At 39.4% G+C, this 25,494-nt stretch overlaps 1 protein-coding gene across 6 annotated transcripts in view; it reads left to right on the top strand.

The window, feature by feature from the left end:
* Window positions 1-25,494, top strand: part of LOC117749412 (receptor-type tyrosine-protein phosphatase mu-like) — a 205,962-nt gene that overhangs the window by 94,300 nt on the left and 86,168 nt on the right. For all 6 annotated transcript variants that reach the window (XM_034559937.1, XM_034559936.1, XM_034559934.1 and 3 more), the window contains exons 15-17: window positions 16,628-16,809; window positions 18,039-18,133; window positions 22,194-22,230. In XM_034559937.1, the coding sequence (XP_034415828.1) occupies window positions 16,628-16,809; window positions 18,039-18,133; window positions 22,194-22,230 (314 nt within the window). The remainder of the gene's footprint in view (window positions 1-16,627; window positions 16,810-18,038; window positions 18,134-22,193; window positions 22,231-25,494) is intronic.

The following is a 25,494-nucleotide window of genomic DNA, read 5'->3' as shown; positions in this document are numbered from 1 at the left end:
TTGCGTTGCTCTGTAGCGTTGGTCTGTAGAGAGAAACTACTTTTGTTGCTCTGTAGAGAGAAACATCCTTTTGTTGCTCTGTTGAGAGAAACATCCTTTTGTTGCTCTGTAGAGAGAAACATCCTTTTGTTGCTCTGTAGAGAGAAACATCCTTTTGTTGCTCTGTAGAGAGAAACATCCTTTTGTTGCTCTGTAGAGAGAAACGTCCTTTTGTTGCTCTGTTGAGAGAAACATCCTTTTGTTGCTCTGTAGAGAGAAACATCCTTTTGTTGCTCTGTAGAGAGAAACGTCCTTTTGTTGCTCTGTTGAGAGAAACATCCTTTTGTTGCTCTGTTGAGAGAAACATCCTTTTGTTGCTCTGTTGAGAGAAACATCCTTTTGTTGCTCTGTTGAGAGAAACATCCTTTTGTTGCTCTGTTGAGAGAAACATCCTTTTGTTGCTCTGTAGAGAGAAACATCCTTTTGTTGCTCTGTAGAGAGAAACATCCTTTTGTTGCTCTGTTGAGAGAAACATCCTTTTGTTGCTCTGTTGAGAGAAACATCCTTTTGTTGCTCTGTAGAGAGAAACATCCTTTTGTTGCTCTGTTGAGAGAAACATCCTTTTGTTGCTCTGTTGAGAGAAACATCCTTGCGTTGCTCTGTAGCGTTGGTCTGTAGAGAGAAACTACTTTTGTTGCTCTGTAGAGAGAAACATCCTTTTGTTGCTCTGTTGAGAGAAACATCCTTGCGTTGCTCTGTAGCGTTGGTCTGTAGAGAGAAACTACTTTTGTTGCTCTGTTGAGTGAAACGTCCTTTTGTTGCTCTGCGGACAGAAACATCCTCTGTAGAGAGAGCAGGACTCTCTGTTTACGTCAGTGATAACCGTTGCTCAGACGCGATGATGTCATATTTTCTGACCAGAGCAACGCTATGTTGCTCTTTACTTCCATCCTCATGTTCTCCATGAATGTACCAATGTTTCTGCTCTATGTTTTTTTAATCACATATTCAAGTGCACGTCTCTGCTCAAAGACCTCACTTCACTCAAACATGATGATTTAATCCACGTCTCCAATGATGTCCCGATTCCTCCGTAGAAAGAGAAACAAAATGAAACGCACAGCTGGTGGCTCGTTCAGGGGGCGTGGGAGAACAGAGCGCTTTACAGAACACATGTCGACACTGAATCATTTCAAGTGAATTGAGGATTTTTCTTTTCATTCAGGAACCAGACAAAAGATGAAAAGAGTCTGTGTGTGTGTGTGTGTGTGTGTGTGTGTGTGTGTGTATGTATGGGTAAGAGAAGTGTGGTGTGTTAATTGACATGATAGTTTATGTGAAATCCATCAGATTGAACAGATGCTGCTCAGAGATACGGTTACATGTTTGTGTGTGTTTATATTTAACTTTGCTTTTGTCTCTTCTGACACCAGAGAGAGTTGTGGCCCTCAGGCGCCAGAACACACACACACGCACACACACACCCACACACACGCACACACACACTCATTTATAAGAGCCTCAGATCGCAGGACAAAAGGTGTTGCCGCGAGCGACCTGCAGCTGTAATCAGATTACTGTCACACACACACACACAAGTGCTGCAACGTGAGCGTGAAGAAATGTAATTGGAGACGGTTTGTCAAAGAGAGAGAGAAGTGAGGGGGAGGAGAAAGTGAAGAAATGATTGAATCTGTCGCTTTTCTGTTCTCTATGGGGAATTAAACAATACAGATACTGTGTGTGTGCTTGTGTGTGTGTGTTAGTTAGATATAAAAACACAACCCTTGTTTCCATCATTTACCCGGAACGCAACACAGCGGTTGTGTTCCGGGGTAAATGTTGTAAAGAGTTTCTTTACATTTCATTTAGCTGACGCGTTTATCCAAAGCAACTTACATTTATGGTACATTCATACACCGTAGAGCAGCTACAGGGAGCAATGCAGACTAGGGTGGGAATTGAACTGCCGACCCCCAGAGTCGGTAGATGTTTTAGTAGAGTCGGTAGATGTTTTATTAGAGTCGGTAGATGTTTTTGTAGAGTCGGTAGATGTTTTATTAGAGTCGGTAGATGTTTTTGTAGAGTCGGTAGATGTTTTATTAGAGTCGGTAGATGTTTTAGTAGAGTCGGTAGATGTTTTAGTAGAGTCGGTAGATGTTTTTGTAGAGTCGGTAAATGTTTTATTAGAGTCGGTAGATGTTTTATTAGAGTCGGTAGATGTTTTTGTAGAGTTGGTAAATGTTTTATTAGAGTCGGTAGATGTTTTATTAGAGTCGTTAGATGTTTTTGTAGAGTTGGTAAATGTTTTATTAGAGTCGGTAGATGTTTTATTAGAGTCGGTAGATGTTTTTGTAGGGTCGGTAAATGTTTTATTAGAGTCGGTAAATGTTTTTGTAGAGTCGGTAGATGTTTTTGTAGAGTCGGTAGATGTTTTTGTAGAGTCGGTAAATGTTTTTGTAGAGTCGGTAGATGTTTTATTAGAGTCGGTAGATGTTTTTGTAGAGTCGGTAGATGTTTTTGTAGAGTCGGTAGATGTTTTTGTAGAGTCGGTAAATGTTTTTGTAGAGTCGGTAGATGTTTTTGTAGAGTCGGTAGATGTTTTATTAGAGTCGGTAGATGTTTTATTAGAGTCGGTAGATGTTTTTGTAGAGTCGGTAGATGTTTTTGTAGAGTCGGTAGATGTTTTTGTAGAGTCGGTAGATGTTTTATTAGAGTCGGTAGATGTTTTTGTAGAGTCGGTAGATGTTTTTGTAGAGTCGGTAGATGTTTTTGTAGAGTCGGTAAATGTTTTTGTAGAGTCGGTAGATGTTTTATTAGAGTCGGTAGATGTTTTTGTAGAGTCGGTAGATGTTTTTGTAGAGTCGGTAAATGTTTTTGTAGAGTCGGTAGATGTTTTTGTAGAGTCGGTAGATGTTTTTGTAGACTCGGTAAATGTTTTTGTAGAGTCGGTAGATGTTTTTGTAGAGTCGGTAGATGTTTTTGTAGAGTCGGTAAATGTTTTATTAGAGTCGGTAGATGTTTTATTAGAGTCGGTAGATGTTTTTGTAGAGTCGGTAGATGTTTTTGTAGAGTCGGTAAATGTTTTTGTAGAGTCGGTAGATGTTTTATTAGAGTCGGTAGATGTTTTATTAGAGTCGGTAGATGTTTTTGTAGAGTCGGTAAATGTTTTTGTAGAGTCGGTAAATGTTTTTGTAGAGTCGGTAAATGTTTTTGTAGAGTCTGTAAATGTTTTTGTAGAGTCGGTAGATGTTTTATTAGTCGGTAGATGTTTTTGTAGAGTCGGTAGATGTTTTTGTAGAGTCAGTAGATGTTTTATTAGAGTCGGTAGATGTTTTTGTAGAGTCGGTAGATGTTTTTGTAGAGTCGGTAAATGTTTTTGTAGAGTCGGTAGATGTTTTATTAGAGTCGGTAGATGTTTTTGTAGAGTCGGTAGATGTTTTTGTAGAGTCGGTAAATGTTTTTGTAGAGTCGGTAAATGTTTTATTAGAGTCGGTAGATGTTTTATTAGAGTCGGTAGATGTTTTTGTAGTCGGTAGATGTTTTTGTAGAGTCGGTAAATGTTTTTGTAGAGTCGGTAAATGTTTTTGTAGAGTCGGTAGATGTTTTATTAGAGTCGGTAGATGTTTTTGTAGAGTCGGTAGATGTTTTTGTAGAGTCGGTAAATGTTTTATTAGAGTCGGTAGATGTTTTATTAGAGTCGGTAAATGTTTTTGTAGTCGGTAGATGTTTTTGTAGAGTCGGTAGATGTTTTTGTAGAGTCGGTAAATGTTTTTGTAGAGTCGGTAAATGTTTTATTAGAGTCGGTAGATGTTTTATTAGAGTCGGTAGATGTTTTTGTAGAGTCGGTAGATGTTTTTGTAGACTCGGTAAATGTTTTATTAGAGTCGGTAAATGTTTTTGTAGAGTCGGTAGATGTTTTTGTAGAGTCGGTAGATGTTTTGCTAGAGTCGGTAGATGTTTTTGTAGAGTCGGTAGATGTTTTTGTAGAGTCGGTAAATGTTTTTGTAGAGTCGGTAGATGTTTTATTAGAGTCGGTAGATGTTTTTGTAGAGTCGGTAAATGTTTTTGTAGAGTCGGTAGATGTTTTTGTAGAGTCGGTAAATGTTTTTGTAGAGTCGGTAGATGTTTTTGTAGAGTCGGTAGATGTTTTTGTAGACTCGGTAAATGTTTTTGTAGAGTCGGTAGATGTTTTTGTAGAGTCGGTAGATGTTTTTGTAGACTCGGTAAATGTTTTTGTAGAGTCGGTAAATGTTTTATTAGAGTCGGTAGATGTTTTATTAGAGTCGGTAGATGTTTTTGTAGAGTCGGTAGATGTTTTTGTAGAGTCGGTAGATGTTTTTGTAGAGTCGGTAGATGTTTTTGTAGAGTCGGTAAATGTTTTATTAGAGTCGGTAGATGTTTTATTAGAGTCGGTAGATGTTTTTGTAGAGTCGGTAAATGTTTTATTAGAGTCGCTAGATGTTTTTGTAGAGTCGGTAAATGTTTTTGTAGAGTCGGTAAATGTTTTTGTAGAGTCGGTAGATGTTTTATTAGAGTCGGTAGATGTTTTTGTAGAGTCGGTAAATGTTTTTGTAGAGTCGGTAAATGTTTTTGTAGAGTCGGTAAATGTTTTTGTAGAGTCTGTAAATGTTTTTGTAGAGTCTGTAAATGTTTTTGTAGAGTCTGTAAATGTTTTTGTAGAGTCGGTAGATGTTTTATTAGTCGGTAGATGTTTTTGTAGAGTCGGTAGATGTTTTTGTAGAGTCGGTAGATGTTTTATTAGAGTCGGTAGATGTTTTTGTAGAGTCGGTAGATGTTTTTGTAGAGTCGGTAAATGTTTTTGTAGAGTCGGTAGATGTTTTATTAGAGTCGGTAGATGTTTTTGTAGAGTCGGTAGATGTTTTTGTAGAGTCGGTAAATGTTTTTGTAGAGTCGGTATATGTTTTATTAGAGTCGGTAGATGTTTTATTAGAGTCGGTAGATGTTTTTGTAGTCGGTAGATGTTTTTGTAGAGTCGGTAAATGTTTTTGTAGAGTCGGTAAATGTTTTTGTAGAGTCGGTAGATGTTTTATTAGAGTCGGTAGATGTTTTTGTAGAGTCGGTAGATGTTTTTGTAGAGTCGGTAAATGTTTTTGTAGAGTCGGTAGATGTTTTTGTAGAGTCGGTAGATGTTTTTGTAGAGTCGGTAGATGTTTTTGTAGAGTCGGTAGATGTTTTATTAGAGTCGGTAGATGTTTTTGTAGAGTCGGTAGATGTTTTTGTAGAGTCGGTAAATGTTTTTGTAGAGTCGGTAGATGTTTTATTAGAGTCGGTAGATGTTTTTGTAGAGTCGGTAGATGTTTTATTAGTCGGTAGATGTTTTTGTAGAGTCGGTAGATGTTTTATTAGAGTCGGTAGATGTTTTTGTAGAGTCGGTAGATGTTTTTGTAGAGTCGGTAAATGTTTTATTAGAGTCGGTAGATGTTTTATTAGAGTCGGTAAATGTTTTTGTAGAGTCGGTAGATGTTTTTGTAGAGTCGGTAGATGTTTTTGTAGAGTCGGTAAATGTTTTTGTAGAGTCGGTAAATGTTTTATTAGAGTCGGTAGATGTTTTATTAGAGTCGGTAGATGTTTTTGTAGAGTCGGTAGATGTTTTTGTAGACTCGGTAAATGTTTTATTAGAGTCGGTAAATGTTTTTGTAGAGTCGGTAGATGTTTTTGTAGAGTCGGTAGATGTTTTGCTAGAGTCGGTAGATGTTTTTGTAGAGTCGGTAGATGTTTTTGTAGAGTCGGTAAATGTTTTTGTAGAGTCGGTAGATGTTTTATTAGAGTCGGTAGATGTTTTTGTAGAGTCGGTAAATGTTTTTGTAGAGTCGGTAGATGTTTTTGTAGAGTCGGTAAATGTTTTTGTAGAGTCGGTAGATGTTTTTGTAGAGTCGGTAGATGTTTTTGTAGACTCGGTAAATGTTTTTGTAGAGTCGGTAGATGTTTTTGTAGAGTCGGTAGATGTTTTTGTAGACTCGGTAAATGTTTATGTAGAGTCGGTAAATGTTTTATTAGAGTCGGTAGATGTTTTATTAGAGTCGGTAGATGTTTTTGTAGAGTCGGTAGATGTTTTTGTAGAGTCGGTAGATGTTTTTGTAGAGTCGGTAGATGTTTTTGTAGAGTCGGTAAATGTTTTATTAGAGTCGGTAGATGTTTTATTAGAGTCGGTAGATGTTTTTGTAGAGTCGGTAGATGTTTTTGTAGAGTCGGTAAATGTTTTATTAGAGTCGCTAGATGTTTTTGTAGAGTCGGTAAATGTTTTTGTAGAGTTGGTAAATGTTTTTGTAGAGTCGGTAGATGTTTTATTAGAGTCGGTAGATGTTTTTGTAGAGTCGGTAAATGTTTTTGTAGAGTCGGTAAATGTTTTTGTAGAGTCGGTAAATGTTTTTGTAGAGTCTGTAAATGTTTTTGTAGAGTCTGTAAATGTTTTTGTAGAGTCTGTAAATGTTTTTGTAGAGTCGGTAGATGTTTTATTAGTCGGTAGATGTTTTTGTAGAGTCGGTAGATGTTTTTGTAGAGTCGGTAGATGTTTTATTAGAGTCGGTAGATGTTTTTGTAGAGTCGGTAGATGTTTTTGTAGAGTCGGTAAATGTTTTTGTAGAGTCGGTAGATGTTTTATTAGAGTCGGTAGATGTTTTTGTAGAGTCGGTAGATGTTTTTGTAGAGTCGGTAAATGTTTTTGTAGAGTCGGTATATGTTTTATTAGAGTCGGTAGATGTTTTATTAGAGTCGGTAGATGTTTTTGTAGTCGGTAGATGTTTTTGTAGAGTCGGTAAATGTTTTTGTAGAGTCGGTAAATGTTTTTGTAGAGTCGGTAGATGTTTTATTAGAGTCGGTAGATGTTTTTGTAGAGTCGGTAGATGTTTTTGTAGAGTCGGTAAATGTTTTTGTAGAGTCGGTAGATGTTATTGTAGAGTCGGTAGATGTTTTTGTAGAGTCGGTAGATGTTTTTTTAGAGTCGGTAGATGTTTTATTAGAGTCGGTAGATGTTTTTGTAGAGTCGGTAGATGTTTTTGTAGAGTCGGTAAATGTTTTTGTAGAGTCGGTAGATGTTTTATTAGAGTCGGTAGATGTTTTTGTAGAGTCGGTAGATGTTTTATTAGTCGGTAGATGTTTTTGTAGAGTCGGTAGATGTTTTTGTAGAGTCGGTAGATGTTTTATTAGAGTCGGTAGATGTTTTTGTAGAGTCGGTAGATGTTTTTGTAGAGTCGGTAAATGTTTTTGTAGAGTCGGTAGATGTTTTATTAGAGTCGGTATATGTTTTTGTAGAGTCGGTAGATGTTTTTGTAGAGTCGGTAAATGTTTTTGTAGAGTCGGTAAATGTTTTATTAGAGTCGGTAGATGTTTTATTAGAGTCGGTAGATGTTTTTGTAGTCGGTAGATGTTTTTGTAGAGTCGGTAAATGTTTTTGTAGAGTCGGTAAATGTTTTTGTAGAGTCGGTAGATGTTTTTGTAGAGTCGGTAGATGTTTTATTAGAGTCGGTAGATGTTTTATTAGAGTCGGTAGATGTTTTAGTAGAGTCGGTAGATGTTTTTGTAGAGTCGGTAAATGTTTTTGTAGAGTCGGTAAATGTTTTATTAGAGTTGGTAGATGTTTTATTAGAGTCGGTCGATGTTTTAGTAGAGTCGGTAGATGTTTTATTAGAGTCGGTAGATGTTTTTGTAGAGTCGGTAGATGTTTTTGTTTTTGTAAAGTCGGTAGATGTTTTTGTAGAGTCGGTAAATGTTTTATTAGAGTCGGTAGATGTTTTATTAGAGTCGGTAGATGTTTTTGTAGTCGGTAGATGTTTTTGTAGAGTCGGTAAATGTTTTATTAGAGTCGGTAGATGTTTTTGTAGTCGGTAGATGTTTTTGTAGAGTCGGTAAATGTTTTATTAGAGTCGGTAGATGTTTTTGTAGAGTCGGTAAATGTTTTTGTAGAGTCGGTAAATGTTTTTGTAGAGTCGGTAGATGTTTTATTAGAGTCGGTAGATGTTTTTGTAGAGTCGGTAAATGTTTTTGTAGAGTCGGTAAATGTTTTTGTAGAGTCTGTAAATGTTTTTGTAGAGTCGGTAGATGTTTTATTAGTCGGTAGATGTTTTTGTAGAGTCGGTAGATGTTTTTGTAGAGTCGGTAGATGTTTTATTAGAGTCGGTAGATGTTTTTGTAGAGTCGGTAGATGTTTTTGTAGAGTCGGTAGATGTTTTTGTAGAGTCGGTAAATGTTTTATTAGAGTCGGTAGATGTTTTATTAGAGTCGGTAGATGTTTTTGTAGAGTCGGTAGATGTTTTTGTAGAGTCGGTAAATGTTTTATTAGAGTCGGTAGATGTTTTTGTAGAGTCGGTAGATGTTTTTGTAGAGTCGGTAAATGTTTTTGTAGAGTCGGTAAATGTTTTTGTAGAGTCGGTAGATGTTTTTGTAGAGTCGGTAGATGTTTTATTAGAGTCGGTAGATGTTTTTGTAGAGTCGTTAGATGTTTTTTTAGAGTCGGTAAATGTTTTTGTAGAGTCGGTAGATGTTTTATTAGAGTCGGTAGATGTTTTATTAGTCGGTAGATGTTTTTGTAGAGTCGGTAGATGTTTTTGTAGAGTCGGTAGATGTTTTATTAGAGTCGGTAGATGTTTTATTAGAGTCGGTAAATGTTTTTGTAGAGTCGGTAGATGTTTTTGTAGAGTCGGTAGATGTTTTTGTAGAGTCGGTAAATGTTTTTGTAAAGTCGGTAAATGTTTTTGTAGAGTCGGTAAATGTTTTTGTAGAGTCGGTAAATGTTTTTGTAAAGTCGGTAGATGTTTTTGTAGAGTCGGTAAATGTTTTTGTAAAGTCGGTAAATGTTTTTGTAAAGTCGGTAAATGTTTTTGTAGAGTCGGTAAATGTTTTTGTAAAGTCGGTAAATGTTTTTGTAGAGTCGGTAAATGTTTTTGTAAAGTCGGTAGATGTTTTTGTAAAGTCGGTAAATGTTTTTGTAGGGTCGGTAAATGTTTTTGTAGAGTCGGTAGATGTTTTATTAGAGTCGGTAGATGTTTTTGTAGAGTCGGTAAATGTTTTTTTAGAGTCGGTAAATGTTTTTATAGAGTCGGTAGATGTTTTTGTAGAGTCGGTAGATGTTTTTGTAGAGTCGGTAAATGTTTTATTAGAGTCGGTAGATTTTTTTGTAGAGTCGGTAAATGTTTTTGTAGAGTCGGTAGATGTTTTTGTAGAGTCGGTAGATGTTTTTGTAGAGTCGGTAGATGTTTTTGTAGAGTCGGTAGATGTTTTTTTAGAGTCGGTAGATGTTTTATTAGAGTCGGTAGATGTTTTTGTAGAGTCGGTAGATGTTTTTGTAGAGTCGGTAAATGTTTTTGTAGAGTCGGTAGATGTTTTATTAGAGTCGGTAGATGTTTTTGTAGAGTCGGTAGATGTTTTATTAGTCGGTAGATGTTTTTGTAGAGTCGGTAGATGTTTTTGTAGAGTCGGTAGATGTTTTATTAGAGTCGGTAGATGTTTTTGTAGAGTCGGTAGATGTTTTTGTAGAGTCGGTAAATGTTTTTGTAGAGTCGGTAGATGTTTTATTAGAGTCGGTATATGTTTTTGTAGAGTCGGTAGATGTTTTTGTAGAGTCGGTAAATGTTTTTGTAGAGTCGGTAAATGTTTTATTAGAGTCGGTAGATGTTTTATTAGAGTCGGTAGATGTTTTTGTAGTCGGTAGATGTTTTTGTAGAGTCGGTAAATGTTTTTGTAGAGTCGGTAAATGTTTTTGTAGAGTCGGTAGATGTTTTTGTAGAGTCGGTAGATGTTTTATTAGAGTCGGTAGATGTTTTATTAGAGTCGGTAGATGTTTTAGTAGAGTCGGTAGATGTTTTTGTAGTCGGTAAATGTTTTTGTAGAGTCGGTAAATGTTTTATTAGAGTTGGTAGATGTTTTATTAGAGTCGGTAGATGTTTTAGTAGAGTCGGTAGATGTTTTATTAGAGTCGGTAGATGTTTTTGTAGAGTCGGTAGATGTTTTTGTTTTTGTAAAGTCGGTAGATGTTTTTGTAGAGTCGGTAAATGTTTTATTAGAGTCGGTAGATGTTTTATTAGAGTCGGTAGATGTTTTTGTAGTCGGTAGATGTTTTTGTAGAGTCGGTAAATGTTTTATTAGAGTCGGTAGATGTTTTTGTAGTCGGTAGATGTTTTTGTAGAGTCGGTAAATGTTTTATTAGAGTCGGTAGATGTTTTTGTAGAGTCGGTAAATGTTTTTGTAGAGTCGGTAAATGTTTTTGTAGAGTCGGTAGATGTTTTATTAGAGTCGGTAGATGTTTTTGTAGAATCGGTAAATGTTTTTGTAGAGTCGGTAAATGTTTTTGTAGAGTCTGTAAATGTTTTTGTAGAGTCGGTAGATGTTTTATTAGTCGGTAGATGTTTTTGTAGAGTCGGTAGATGTTTTTGTAGAGTCGGTAGATGTTTTATTAGAGTCGGTAGATGTTTTTGTAGAGTCGGTAGATGTTTTTGTAGAGTCGGTAGATGTTTTTGTAGAGTCGGTAAATGTTTTTTTAGAGTCGGTAGATGTTTTATTAGAGTCGGTAGATGTTTTTGTAGAGTCGGTAGATGTTTTTGTAGAGTCGGTAAATGTTTTATTAGAGTCGGTAGATGTTTTTGTAGAGTCGGTAGATGTTTTTGTAGAGTCGGTAAATGTTTTTGTAGAGTCGGTAAATGTTTTTGTAGAGTCGGTAGATGTTTTTGTAGAGTCGGTAGATGTTTTATTAGAGTCGGTAGATGTTTTTGTAGAGTCGTTAGATGTTTTTGTAGAGTCGGTAAATGTTTTTGTAGAGTCGGTAGATGTTTTATTAGAGTCGGTAGATGTTTTATTAGTCGGTAGATGTTTTTGTAGAGTCGGTAGATGTTTTTGTAGAGTCGGTAGATGTTTTATTAGAGTCGGTAGATGTTTTATTAGAGTCGGTAAATGTTTTTGTAGAGTCGTTAGATGTTTTTGTAGAGTCGGTAGATGTTTTTGTAGAGTCGGTAAATGTTTTTGTAGAGTCGGTATATGTTTTATTAGAGTCGGTAGATGTTTTATTAGAGTCGGTAGATGTTTTTGTAGTCGGTAGATGTTTTTGTAGAGTCGGTAAATGTTTTTGTAGAGTCGGTAAATGTTTTTGTAGAGTCGGTAGATGTTTTATTAGAGTCGGTAGATGTTTTTGTAGAGTCGGTAGATGTTTTTGTAGAGTCGGTAAATGTTTTTGTAGAGTCGGTAGATGTTATTGTAGAGTCGGTAGATGTTTTTGTAGAGTCGGTAGATGTTTTTTTAGAGTCGGTAGATGTTTTATTAGAGTCGGTAGATGTTTTTGTAGAGTCGGTAGATGTTTTTGTAGAGTCGGTAAATGTTTTTGTAGAGTCGGTAGATGTTTTATTAGAGTCGGTAGATGTTTTTGTAGAGTCGGTAGATGTTTTATTAGTCGGTAGATGTTTTTGTAGAGTCGGTAGATGTTTTTGTAGAGTCGGTAGATGTTTTATTAGAGTCGGTAGATGTTTTTGTAGAGTCGGTAGATGTTTTTGTAGAGTCGGTAAATGTTTTTGTAGAGTCGGTAGATGTTTTATTAGAGTCGGTATATGTTTTTGTAGAGTCGGTAGATGTTTTTGTAGAGTCGGTAAATGTTTTTGTAGAGTCGGTAGATGTTTTATTAGAGTCGGTAGATGTTTTATTAGGGTCGGTAGATGTTTTAGTAGAGTCGGTAGATGTTTTTGTAGAGTCGGTAAATGTTTTTGTAGAGTCGGTAAATGTTTTATTAGAGTTGGTAGATGTTTTATTAGAGTCGGTAGATGTTTTAGTAGAGTCGGTAGATGTTTTATTAGAGTCGGTAGATGTTTTTGTAGAGTCGGTAGATGTTTTTGTTTTTGTAAAGTCGGTAGATGTTTTTGTAGAGTCGGTAAATGTTTTATTAGAGTCGGTAGATGTTTTATTAGAGTCGGTAGATGTTTTTGTAGTCGGTAGATGTTTTTGTAGAGTCGGTAAATGTTTTATTAGAGTCGGTAGATGTTTTTGTAGTCGGTAGATGTTTTTGTAGAGTCGGTAAATGTTTTATTAGAGTCGGTAGATGTTTTTGTAGAGTCGGTAAATGTTTTTGTAGAGTCGGTAAATGTTTTTGTAGAGTCGGTAGATGTTTTATTAGAGTCGGTAGATGTTTTTGTAGAGTCGGTAAATGTTTTTGTAGAGTCTGTAAATGTTTTTGTAGAGTCGGTAGATGTTTTATTAGTCGGTAGATGTTTTTGTAGAGTCGGTAGATGTTTTTGTAGAGTCGGTAGATGTTTTATTAGAGTCGGTAGATGTTTTTGTAGAGTCGGTAGATGTTTTTGTAGAGTCGGTAGATGTTTTTGTAGAGTCGGTAAATGTTTTATTAGAGTCGGTAGATGTTTTATTAGAGTCGGTAGATGTTTTTGTAGAGTCGGTAGATGTTTTTGTAGAGTCGGTAAATGTTTTATTAGAGTCGGTAGATGTTTTTGTAGAGTCGGTAAATGTTTTTGTAGAGTCGGTAAATGTTTTTGTAGAGTCGGTAAATGTTTTTGTAGAGTCGGTAGATGTTTTTGTAGAGTCGGTAGATGTTTTATTAGAGTCGGTAGATGTTTTTGTAGAGTCGGTAGATGTTTTTGTAGAGTCGGTAAATGTTTTTGTAGAGTCGGTAGATGTTTTATTAGAGTCGGTAGATGTTTTATTAGTCGGTAGATGTTTTTGTAGAGTCGGTAGATGTTTTTGTAGAGTCGGTAGATGTTTTATTAGAGTCGGTAGATGTTTTTGTAGAGTCGGTAAATGTTTTTGTAGAGTCGGTAGATGTTTTTGTAGAGTCGGTAGATGTTTTTGTAGAGTCGGTAAATGTTTTTGTAAAGTCGGTAAATGTTTTTGTAGAGTCGGTAAATGTTTTTGTAGAGTCGGTAAATGTTTTTGTAAAGTCGGTAGATGTTTTTGTAGAGTCGGTAAATGTTTTTGTAAAGTCGGTAAATGTTTTTGTAAAGTCGGTAAATGTGTTTGTAGAGTCGGTAAATGTTTTTGTAAAGTCGGTAAATGTTTTTGTAGAGTCGGTAAATGTTTTTGTAAAGTCGGTAGATGTTTTTGTAGAGTCGGTAAATGTTTTTGTAAAGTCGGTAAATGTTTTTGTAAAGTCGGTAAATGTTTTTGTAGAGTCGGTAAATGTTTTTGTAAAGTCGGTAAATGTTTTTGTAGAGTCGGTAAATGTTTTTGTAAAGTCGGTAGATGTTTTTGTAAAGTCGGTAAATGTTTTTGTAGGGTCGGTAAATGTTTTTGTAGAGTCGGTAGATGTTTTATTAGAGTCGGTAGATGTTTTTGTAGAGTCGGTAAATGTTTTTTTAGAGTCGGTAAATGTTTTTGTAGAGTCGGTAGATGTTTTTGTAGAGTCGGTAGATGTTTTTGTAGAGTCGGTAAATGTTTTATTAGAGTCGGTAGATTTTTTTGTAGAGTCGGTAAATGTTTTTGTAGAGTCGGTAGATGTTTTTGTAGAGTCGGTAGATGTTTTTGTAGAGTCGGTAGATGTTTTTGTAGAGTCGGTAGATGTTTTTTTAGAGTCGGTAGATGTTTTATTAGAGTCGGTAGATGTTTTTGTAGAGTCGGTAGATGTTTTTGTAGAGTCGGTAAATGTTTTTGTAGAGTCGGTAGATGTTTTATTAGAGTCGGTAGATGTTTTTGTAGAGTCGGTAGATGTTTTATTAGTCGGTAGATGTTTTTGTAGAGTCGGTAGATGTTTTTGTAGAGTCGGTAGATGTTTTATTAGAGTCGGTAGATGTTTTTGTAGAGTCGGTAGATGTTTTTGTAGAGTCGGTAAATGTTTTTGTAGAGTCGGTAGATGTTTTATTAGAGTCGGTATATGTTTTTGTAGAGTCGGTAGATGTTTTTGTAGAGTCGGTAAATGTTTTTGTAGAGTCGGTAAATGTTTTATTAGAGTCGGTAGATGTTTTATTAGAGTCGGTAGATGTTTTTGTAGTCGGTAGATGTTTTTGTAGAGTCGGTAAATGTTTTTGTAGAGTCGGTAAATGTTTTTGTAGAGTCGGTAGATGTTTTTGTAGAGTCGGTAGATGTTTTATTAGAGTCGGTAGATGTTTTATTAGAGTCGGTAGATGTTTTAGTAGAGTCGGTAGATGTTTTTGTAGAGTCGGTAAATGTTTTTGTAGAGTCGGTAAATGTTTTATTAGAGTTGGTAGATGTTTTATTAGAGTCGGTAGATGTTTTAGTAGAGTCGGTAGATGTTTTATTAGAGTCGGTAGATGTTTTTGTAGAGTCGGTAGATGTTTTTGTTTTTGTAAAGTCGGTAGATGTTTTTGTAGAGTCGGTAAATGTTTTATTAGAGTCGGTAGATGTTTTATTAGAGTCGGTAGATGTTTTTGTAGTCGGTAGATGTTTTTGTAGAGTCGGTAAATGTTTTATTAGAGTCGGTAGATGTTTTTGTAGTCGGTAGATGTTTTTGTAGAGTCGGTAAATGTTTTATTAGAGTCGGTAGATGTTTTTGTAGAGTCGGTAAATGTTTTTGTAGAGTCGGTAAATGTTTTTGTAGAGTCGGTAGATGTTTTATTAGAGTCGGTAGATGTTTTTGTAGAGTCGGTAAATGTTTTTGTAGAGTCGGTAAATGTTTTTGTAGAGTCTGTAAATGTTTTTGTAGAGTCGGTAGATGTTTTATTAGTCGGTAGATGTTTTTGTAGAGTCGGTAGATGTTTTTGTAGAGTCGGTAGATGTTTTATTAGAGTCGGTAGATGTTTTTGTAGAGTCGGTAGATGTTTTTGTAGAGTCGGTAAATGTTTTTGTAGAGTCGGTAAATGTTTTATTAGAGTCGGTAGATGTTTTATTAGAGTCGGTAGATGTTTTTGTAGAGTCGGTAGATGTTTTTGTAGAGTCGGTAAATGTTTTATTAGAGTCGGTAGATGTTTTTGTAGAGTCGGTAGATGTTTTTGTAGAGTCGGTAAATGTTTTTGTAGAGTCGGTAAATGTTTTTGTAGAGTCGGTAGATGTTTTTGTAGAGTCGGTAGATGTTTTATTAGAGTCGGTAGATGTTTTTGTAGAGTCGGTAGATGTTTTTTTAGAGTCGGTAAATGTTTTTGTAGAGTCGGTAGATGTTTTATTAGAGTCGGTAGATGTTTTATTAGTCGGTAGATGTTTTTGTAGAGTCGGTAGATGTTTTTGTAGAGTCGGTAGATGTTTTATTAGAGTCGGTAGATGTTTTATTAGAGTCGGTAAATGTTTTTGTAGAGTCGGTAGATGTTTTTGTAGAGTCGGTAGATGTTTTTGTAGAGTCGGTAAATGTTTTTGTAAAGTCGGTAAATGTTTTTGTAGAGTCGGTAAATGTTTTTGTAGAGTCGGTAAATGTTTTTGTAAAGTCGGTAGATGTTTTTGTAGAGTCGGTAAATGTTTTTGTAAAGTCGGTAAATGTTTTTGTAAAGTCGGTAAATGTGTTTGTAGAGTCGGTAAATGTTTTTGTAAAGTCGGTAAATGTTTTTGTAGAGTCGGTAAATGTTTTTGTAAAGTCGGTAGATGTTTTTGTAGAGTCGGTAAATGTTTTTGTAAAGTCGGTAAATGTTTTTGTAAAGTCGGTAAATGTTTTTGTAGAGTCGGTAAATGTTTTTGTAAAGTCGGTAAATGTTTTTGTAGAGTCGGTAAATGTTTTTGTAAAGTCGGTAGATGTTTTTGTAAAGTCGGTAAATGTTTTTGTAGGGTCGGTAAATGTTTTTGTAGAGTCGGTAGATGTTTTATTAGAGTCGGTAGATGTTTTTGTAGAGTCGGTAAATGTTTTTTTAGAGTCGGTAAATGTTTTTATAGAGTCGGTAGATGTTTTTGTAGAGTCGGTAGATGTTTTTGTAGAGTCGGTAAATGTTTTATTAGAGTCGGTAGATTTTTTTGTAGAGTCGGTAAATGTTTTTGTAGAGTCGGTAGATGTTTTTGTAGAGTCGGTAGATGTTTTTGTAGAGTCGGTAAATGTTTTTGTAGAGTCGGTAAATGTTTTTGCAGAGTCGGTAGATGTTTTTGTAGAGTCGGTAAATGTTTTTGTAGAGTCGGTAGATGTTTTTGTAGAGTCGGTAAATGTTTTTGTAGAGTCGGTAGATGTTTTTGTAGAGTCGGTAAATGTTTTTGTAGAGTCGGTAGATGTTTTTGTAGAATCGATAGATGTTTTTGTAGAGTTAGTAAATGTTTTAATAGAGTTGGTAAATGTTTTTGTAGAGTTAGTAAATGTTTTAATAGAGTTGGTAAATGTTTTTGTAGACTCGGTAGATGTTTTATTAGAGTCGGTAGATGTTTTAATAGAGTTGGTAGATGCTTTTGAGATAACGCTCTCCTCTGTCAGAGACAGAGCTCTATTTGTTATTTGTAAATTAAATGTATGTACGACAAGAGCGTACGTGTAACCGGAGTCAAATTAAAGCTGATTATGATTCTAAATTCATTTAGGTAGTAACCTAAATGAGTTCACATGCTGAGTGAGCTAACTAGTTGAGTAACTAACTAACCCTAAACAGTTAGTTACTCAACTAGTTAGCTAGCTCAGCATGTGACTCAATTCAATTAAATATCATTTGACCTTTTATTAATGATGGTTATTATAAAGCGTAGTTACTCAAAGTAATACGTTGATGGACAAAACTACCAACGTTTCAGATATTAGAAAGACCCTGTAAATAAAAGTATGTCTGTCTTCCTGTCTGTCTGCCTACAGCAAGTACCAGGTGGTGGTGGAGGAGGAGCGCCCCCGCAGGCAGAGGAGAGGCACTGCAGAGATACTGCGCTGCTATCCGGTGCCGATCCACTTCCAGAACGCCACGCTGCTCAACTCTCAGTATTACTTCAGTGCAGAGCTGCTGATGAGCGAGCTGAGAGCGCCACTGCCCTTCAGTATCGGTCAGCCACGCACACACACAGCTAGTTAGTTAGTTAGTTGATTAACAAGTGAGTGAAACAAACATGCTAGTTAGTTCCCAAGTAAACACACATGTTTGTTAGTTCGTTAGTTAGCTTGTTGGTTCCCAAGTAAACACACATGTTAGTTAGTTAGTTAGTTAGTTAGTTAGTTAGTTAGTTAGTTGATTAACAAGTGAGTGAAACAAACATGCTTGTTGGTTCCCAAGTAAACACACATGTTTGTTAGTTAGTTAGTTAGTTGATTAACATGTGAGTGAAACAAACATGCTAGTTAGTTGCAAAGTAAACACACATGTTAGTTAGTTAGTTAGCTTGTTGGTTCCCAAGTAAACACACATGTTAGTTAGTTAGTTAGTTGATTAACAAGTGAGTGAAACAAACATGCTAGTTAGTTCCCAAGTAAACACACATGTTAGTTAGTTAGTTAGTTAGTTAGTTAGTTAGCTTGTTGGTTTCCAAGTAAACACACATGTTTGTTAGTTAGTTAGTTAGTTAGTTAGCTTGTTGGTTTCCAAGTAAACACACATGTTTGTTAGTTAGTTAGCTTGTTGGTTCCCAAGTAAACACACATGTTTGTTAGTTAGTTAGTTAGCTTGTTGGTTCCCAAGTAAACACACATGTTTGTTAGTTAGTTAGTTAGCTTGTTGGTTCCCAAGTAAACACACATGTTTGTTAGTTAGTTAGTTAGTTAGCTTGTTGGTTCCCAAGTAAACACACATGTTTGTTAGTTAGTTAGTTAGTTGATTAACATGTGAGTGAAACAAACATGCTTGTTGGTTCCCAAGTAAACACACATGTTAGTTAGTTAGTTAGTTAGCTTGTTGGTTTCCAAGTAAACAGACATGTTAGTTAGTTAGTTAGCTTGTTGTTTTCCAAGTAAACACACATGTTAGTTAGTTAGTTAGCTTGTTGGTTTCCAAGTAAACATGTTAGTTAGTTAGTAAACAAACATGATAGTCAGTTGGTCAGCTAGTTGGTTACCAAGTAAAAAAACATGTTAGTTAGTTGTAAGCAAACATGTTAGTTAGTTACCAAGTAAACACACGTGTTTGTTAGTTAGTTGGTTCCCAAGTAAACATACATGTTAGTTAGTAGTTAAATGCTATACTAGTCTGTACACTGGTTGATTAGTAAGTTAGTTATAACATTAACAGAATTGCCAGACTTAACAGGTAAGAGTTAACCTGTTTACACATGTGTATGTACAGGTGATAATAGGACATACAGCGGTTACTGGAATGCTCCTCTGCTGCCTCATAAGAGTTATGGGATCTACTACCAGGCCGTCAGCACTGCTAACGGGGTGAGTCCACCTGTTTACTGTCACACCTGTTGACCATCACACCTGTTCACCAACACGCCTGTTGACCATCACGCCTGTTCACCCTCACGCCTGTTCACCATCACACCTGTTCACCAACACACCTGTTCACCAACACACCTGTTCACCATCACGCCTGATCACCATCACGCCTGTTCACCCTCACGCCTGTTCACCATCACACCTGTTCACCAACACACCTGTTCACCAACACACCTGTTCACCATCACACCTGTTCACCAACACACCTGATCACCATCACACCTGTTCACCAACACACCTGTTCACCCACACACCTGTTCACCAACACACCTGTTCACCATCACACCTGTTCACCATCACACCTGTTCACCAACACACCTGTTCACCCACACACCTGTTCACCCACACACCTGTTCACCAACACACCTGTTCAGCATCACACCTGTTCACCATCACGCCTGTTCACCATCACGCCTGTTCACCCTCACGCCTGTTCACCCTCACGCCTGTTCACCATCACACCTGTTCACCCTCACGCCTGTTCACCCTCACGCCTGTTCACCCTCACGCCTGTTCACCATCACGCCTGTTCACCCTCACGCCTGTTCACCATCACACCTGTTCACCCTCACGCCTGTTCACCCTCACGCCTGTTCACCATCACGCCTGTTCACCCTCACGCCTGTTCACCATCACACCTGTTCACCAACACGCCTGTTCACCATCACGCCTGTTCACCCTCACGCCTGTTCACCATCACACCTGTTCACCAACACACCTGTTCACCAACACACCTGTTCACCATCACGCCTGATCACCATCACGCCTGTTCACCAACACACCTGTTCACCAACACGCCTGTTCACCCTCACGCCTGTTCACCATCACACCTGTTCACCATCACGCCTGATCACCATCACGCCTGTTCACCAACACACCTGTTCACCAACACGCCTGTTCACCCTCACGCCTGTTCACCATCACACCTGTTCACCAACACACCTGTTCACCAACACACCTGTTCACCATCACGCCTGATCACCATCACGCCTGTTCACCAACACACCTGTTCACCAACACGCCTGTTCACCAACACACCTGTTCACCATCACACCTGTTCACCAACACACCTGTTCACCATCACACCTGTTCACCAACACACCTGTTCACCATCACGCCGGTTCACCAACACACCTGTTCACCATCACGCCGGTTCACCAACACACCTGTTGACCATCACACCAGTTCACTAACACACCTGTTGACCATCACACCTGTTCACTAACACACCTGTTGACCATTACACCTGTTCGTCATCATACCTGTTCACCATCACACCAGTTCACTAACACACCTGTTGACCATCACACCTGTTCGTCATCATACCTGTTCACCATCACACCTGATCACCATCACACCTGTTCACCAACACACCTGTTCACCATCACACCTGTTCACCATCACACCAGTTCACCAACACACCTGTTCACCAACACACTTGTTCACCATCACACCTGTTCACCAACACACTTGTTCACCAACACACCTGTTCACCATCACACCTGTTCACCATCACACCAGTTCACCAACACACCTGTTCACCAACACACTTGTTCACCATCACACCTGTTCACCAACACACCTGTTCACCATCACACCTGTTCACCAACACACCTGTTCACCAACACACCTGATCACCATCACACCTGATCACCATCACACCTGTTCACCAACACACCTGTTCACCATCACACCTGTTCACCAACACACCTGATCACCATCACACCTGTTCACCAACACACCTTTTCCCCATCATACCTGTTCACCATCACACCTGTTCACCAACACACCTGATCACCATCACACCTGTTCACCAACACACCTTTTCCCCATCACGCCTGTTCACCAACACACCTGTTCACCATCATACCTGTTCACCATCACACCTTTTCCCCATCACACCTGTTCACCATCACACCTGTTCACCATCACACCTGTTCACCAACACACCTGTTCACCAACACACCTGTTCACCATCACACCTGATCACCATCACACCTGATCACCATCACACCTGTTCACCAACACACCTGATCACCATCACACCTGATCACCATCACACCTGATCACCATCACACCTGTTCACCAACACACCTGTTCACCAACACACCTGATCACCATCACACCTGATCACCATCACACCTGTTCACCAACACACCTGTTCACCATCACACCTGTTCACCAACACACCTGATCACCATCACACCTGTTCACCAACACACCTTTTCCCCATCATACCTGTTCACCATCACACCTGTTCACCAACACACCTGATCACCATCACACCTGTTCACCAACACACCTTTTCCCCATCACGCCTGTTCACCAACACACCTGTTCACCATCATACCTGTTCACCATCACACCTTTTCCCCATCACACCTGTTCACCATCACACCTGTTCACCATCACACCTGTTCACCAACACACCTGTTCACCAACACACCTGTTCACCATCACACCTGTTCACCAACACACCTGATCACCATCACACCTGTTCACCAACACACCTGTTCACCCACACACCTGTTCACCAACACACCTGTTCACCATCACACCTGTTCACCATCACACCTGTTCACCAACACACCTGTTCACCCACACACCTGTTCACCCACACACCTGTTGACCATCACACCTGTTCACCCACACACCTGTTCACCCACACACCTGTTGACCATCACACCTGTTCACCATCACACCAGTTCACTAACACACCTGTTGACCATCACACCTGTTCACCATCACACCTGTTCCCCATTATACCTGTTCATCATCATACCTGTTCACCCTCATACCTGTTCACCCTCATACCTGTTCATCATCACACCTGTTCACCATCACACCTGTTCACCATCACACCTGTTCACCGCTTCACTCAGTTTTGGTCATGATGAATAAACAGGAAGTGTAATGTTGAGATGCAGTTGGTGTTTTAATATGTAGCTGCTGATCTCAGATCAGCTCTCAGCGGTTTCATCAGACTTCAGAATCTCAAGAGACTCTGGTGTCAAGATACCCAATCTCAGTGTATGTGTGTGTGTGTGTGTGTGTGTATGTGTGGTGTGTGTGTGATGTGTGTGTGTGTGTGTGTTACAACAAAGCTTCCACATTATTCTATTATATTATATTCTGTTCGTCAGTTCTCTTTCAATGTCCTCCACTTTTTTGTTCTGTCTGTCTTAACAACCAGAGAAGTGAAACAGAGAGGTATCAAACACACACACACACGCACACACAAACACACACACACACACATACACACACACACACACACATACACACACACACACACACACATACACACAGTTTAATGGGAGTCAGCAGCCTGACCAGTGACACTAAAGCCTGCAGTGGGGGATGTGTGTGTGTGTGTGTTTTGTCACGTATGTGTGTGAAAGGAAGATAATTGTTCATTGTTTTACACACACAGAGAAGTAAAACAGAGAGGTATCACACACACACACACACACACACAAAGATGTTAATTATTGACACCGGGAGGTTTAATTGGTGTGTGTGTGTTGAATAATGCAGCGATCGAAGTGCTTTTTACACACATCGCAGAGACACACCGCTGCATGTGTGTGTGTGTGTGTGTGTGCGTGTGTGAGACGTGTGTGTGTGTGTGTGTGTGTGTGTGTGTGTGAGAGAATGAATATTCATGAGCTCTTGTTGTTAATTTGTTGTCTGTTTGTTAAAACCAGAAAGACACAAGATGTTCTCTCTCGCCTTTCTCTCTCTCTCTTTGTGTGTGTGTGTGTGTGTGTGTGTGTGTGTGTGTGTGTGTGTGTGTGTCTCTCAAGTGTGTCTTGGTTGTTAAATGCCAGCACAGGCACTGATCCACAGCCATTTGCTGTGTGTGTGTGTGTGTGTGTGTGTGTGTGTGTGTGTGTGTGTGTGTGTGTGTGTGTGTGTGTGTGTGTGTGTGTGTGTGTGTGACAGCTAATGTGTCGACATCTGTGTTGACAGGAAACTAATCCCCTTCTCTCTCCAACAGGAGACAAAGATCGACTGTGTGCGAGTCGCCACCAAAGGTAAATACATGTGCTGCATTTTATTTTCAAATTAGATTATTTATTGTCATTCGCATGGGAACCGGACAGATATAGTCAGCTTTGTATTTCAAAAGTCAAATAATAGCAGTAAAAAAATGTGTAATATAAAGATGATAACAATGTAACACATTCAATGAATATGACAGAAATGTATGAATAATTAGTAAAAGGCATGGACCACAATCCAGACCTCCACAATCCATGAAACAAAAGGAGGTAGAGGGGGGGGGGGGGGGTCCAATGGACCCTATGAGACATGATGTCACAAAGACTCTGGGGAGGAAGCAGAGTTAATAAGGTGCAATGGAGAGATGTAAATTCATCCATAAGGAGAGAGAGAAGAGGAGATAGGTGCTCAGTGTATCCTAAAACATCCCCCAGCAGCCTATAAGCCTATAGCAGCATATCAAGGGGCTGGACCAGGGCAAACCTGATTCAGCCCTAACTATAAGGGCTATTAAAGAGGAAAGTCTTAAGTCTGTTCTTAAATGAGGTGACTGTGTCTGCCTCCAGGACTGAAAGTGGAAGCTGGTTCCATAAAAGAGGAGCTTGATAACTGAAGGCTCTGGCTCCCATCCTACTTTTTAGGACTCTAGGAACCACAAGTAGCCCCGCATTTAGTGAGCAGCTCTCTAGTGGGGCAACATGGTACTACAAGCTCCTTAAGATATGATGGTGCATCACCAATCAAGGCTTTGTAGGTGAGGAGAAGAATTTTAAATGTGATTCTTGATTTTACAGGGAGCCAGTGCAGAGCAGCTAATACAGGAGTCATGTGATCTCTTTTCTTAGTTTTTGTGAGTACACGAGCTGCAGCATTCTGGATCAACTGGAGGGACTTAAGAGACTTATTAGAGCAGCCTGATAATAAGGAGTTGCAGTAATCTAGTCTGGAAGTAACAAACGCGTGAACCAGCTTTTCTGCATCTTTTTGGGACAAGATGTGCCTGATTTTTGAAATGTTTACTATTTTATTTTGAAAGGTGAAAAGTTAGCATCAGACAGACAGGCACAAATATAGCACACACTGAACTCTATGCTACGCTAACTCCAGGCTAATGACTCTACGGACATCCAGAGAGCTGTTGAGCAGATAAACAAGCTAACAACACAGTTATTTCCCTCACACACACACTCACACTCACACTCTCACACACACTCTCACACACACTCACACTCACACTGTCACACACACTCACACTCACACTCACACTCACACTGTCACACACACTCACACTCACACACACACTGTCACACACACTCACACTCACACTCACACTCTCACACACACTCTCACACACACTCACACTCACACTCTCACACACACTCACACTCACACTCTCACACACACTCTCACACACACTCACACTCACACTGTCACACACACTCACACTCACACTCACACACACACTGTCACACACACTCACACTCACACTCACACTCTCACACACACTCTCACACACACTCACACTCACACTCTCACTGTCACACACACTCACACTCACACACACACTGTCACACACACACACACTCTCACACACACTCTCACACACACTCACACTCACACTCTCACACACACTCTCACACACACTCACACTCTCACACACACTCTCACACACACTCACACTGTCACACACACTCACACTCACACTCTCACACACACTCTCACACACACTCACACTCTCACACACACTCACACTCACACTCACACTGTCACACACACTCTCACACACACTCACACTCACACTCTCTCACACACTCACACTCACTCTCTCACACACACTCACACTCACACTGTCACACACACTCTCACACACACTCACACTCACACTCTCACACACACTCACACTCACACTCACACTGTCACACACACTCACACTCACACACACACTCACACTCACACACACACTCACACTCACACTCTCACACACACACTCACACTCACACTCACACACACTCACACTCACACTCACACACACTCACACTCACACACACACTCACACACACTCACACTCACACACACACTCACACACTCACACTCACACTCACACACACTCACACACACACTCACACACTCTCACACACACACTCACACACACTCACACTCACACTCACTCTCACACACACTCACACTCACACTGTCACACACACTCACTCACACACACTCACACTCTCACACACACTCACACTCACACTGTCACACACACTCACACTCTCACACACACTCACACTCACATTCACACACACACTCACTCTTACACACACACTCACACTCACACACACACTCACACACACACACACTCTCACACACACTCACACTCACACTGTCACACACACTCACACTCACTCACACACACACACTCACACTCACTCACACACTCACACTCACACTCACACTCACACTCACACACTCACACTCTCACACTCACACTCTCACACACACTCACACTCACTCACACACTCACACTCACACACACACTTACACTCACACTCACACACACACTCACACTCACACTCTCACACCCACACTCACACTCACACACACACTCACACTCACTCACACACTCACACTCACACTCACACTCACACTCACACACTCACACTCTCACACTCACACTCTCACACACACTCACACTCACTCACACACTCACACTCACACACACACTCACACTCACACTCACACACACTCACACTCACACTCACACTCACACACACTCACACACACACTCACACTCACACTCTCACACTCACACACACTCACACTCACACTCACTCTCACACACACTCACACTCACACTGTCACACACACTCACTCACACTGTCACACACACTCACTCACACACACTCACACTCACACACACTCACACTCACACTCTCACACACACTCACACTCACACTCACTCTCACACACACTCACACTCACACTGTCACACCAACTCACTCACACTCTCACACACACTCACACTCACACTCACACACACTCACACTCACACTCACACTCACACACACTCACACACACACTCACACACTCACACTCACACACACTCACGCTCACACACACACTCACACACACTCACACTCACTCTCACACACACACACTCACACACACTCACACTCACACTCACTCTCACACACACTCACACTCACACTGTCACACACACTCACTCACACACACTCACACACACTCACACTCACACTCACTCTCACACACACTCACACTCACACTGTCACACACACTCACAC

This window comes from Cyclopterus lumpus, chromosome 20 (genome assembly GCF_009769545.1).
Source record: "Cyclopterus lumpus isolate fCycLum1 chromosome 20, fCycLum1.pri, whole genome shotgun sequence".
In the NCBI taxonomy this organism is placed as follows: Eukaryota; Metazoa; Chordata; class Actinopteri; order Perciformes; family Cyclopteridae; genus Cyclopterus; species Cyclopterus lumpus.
Note: the sequence above shows the minus strand (reverse complement) of the source record. Positions and strands in the feature narration are given on the sequence as shown.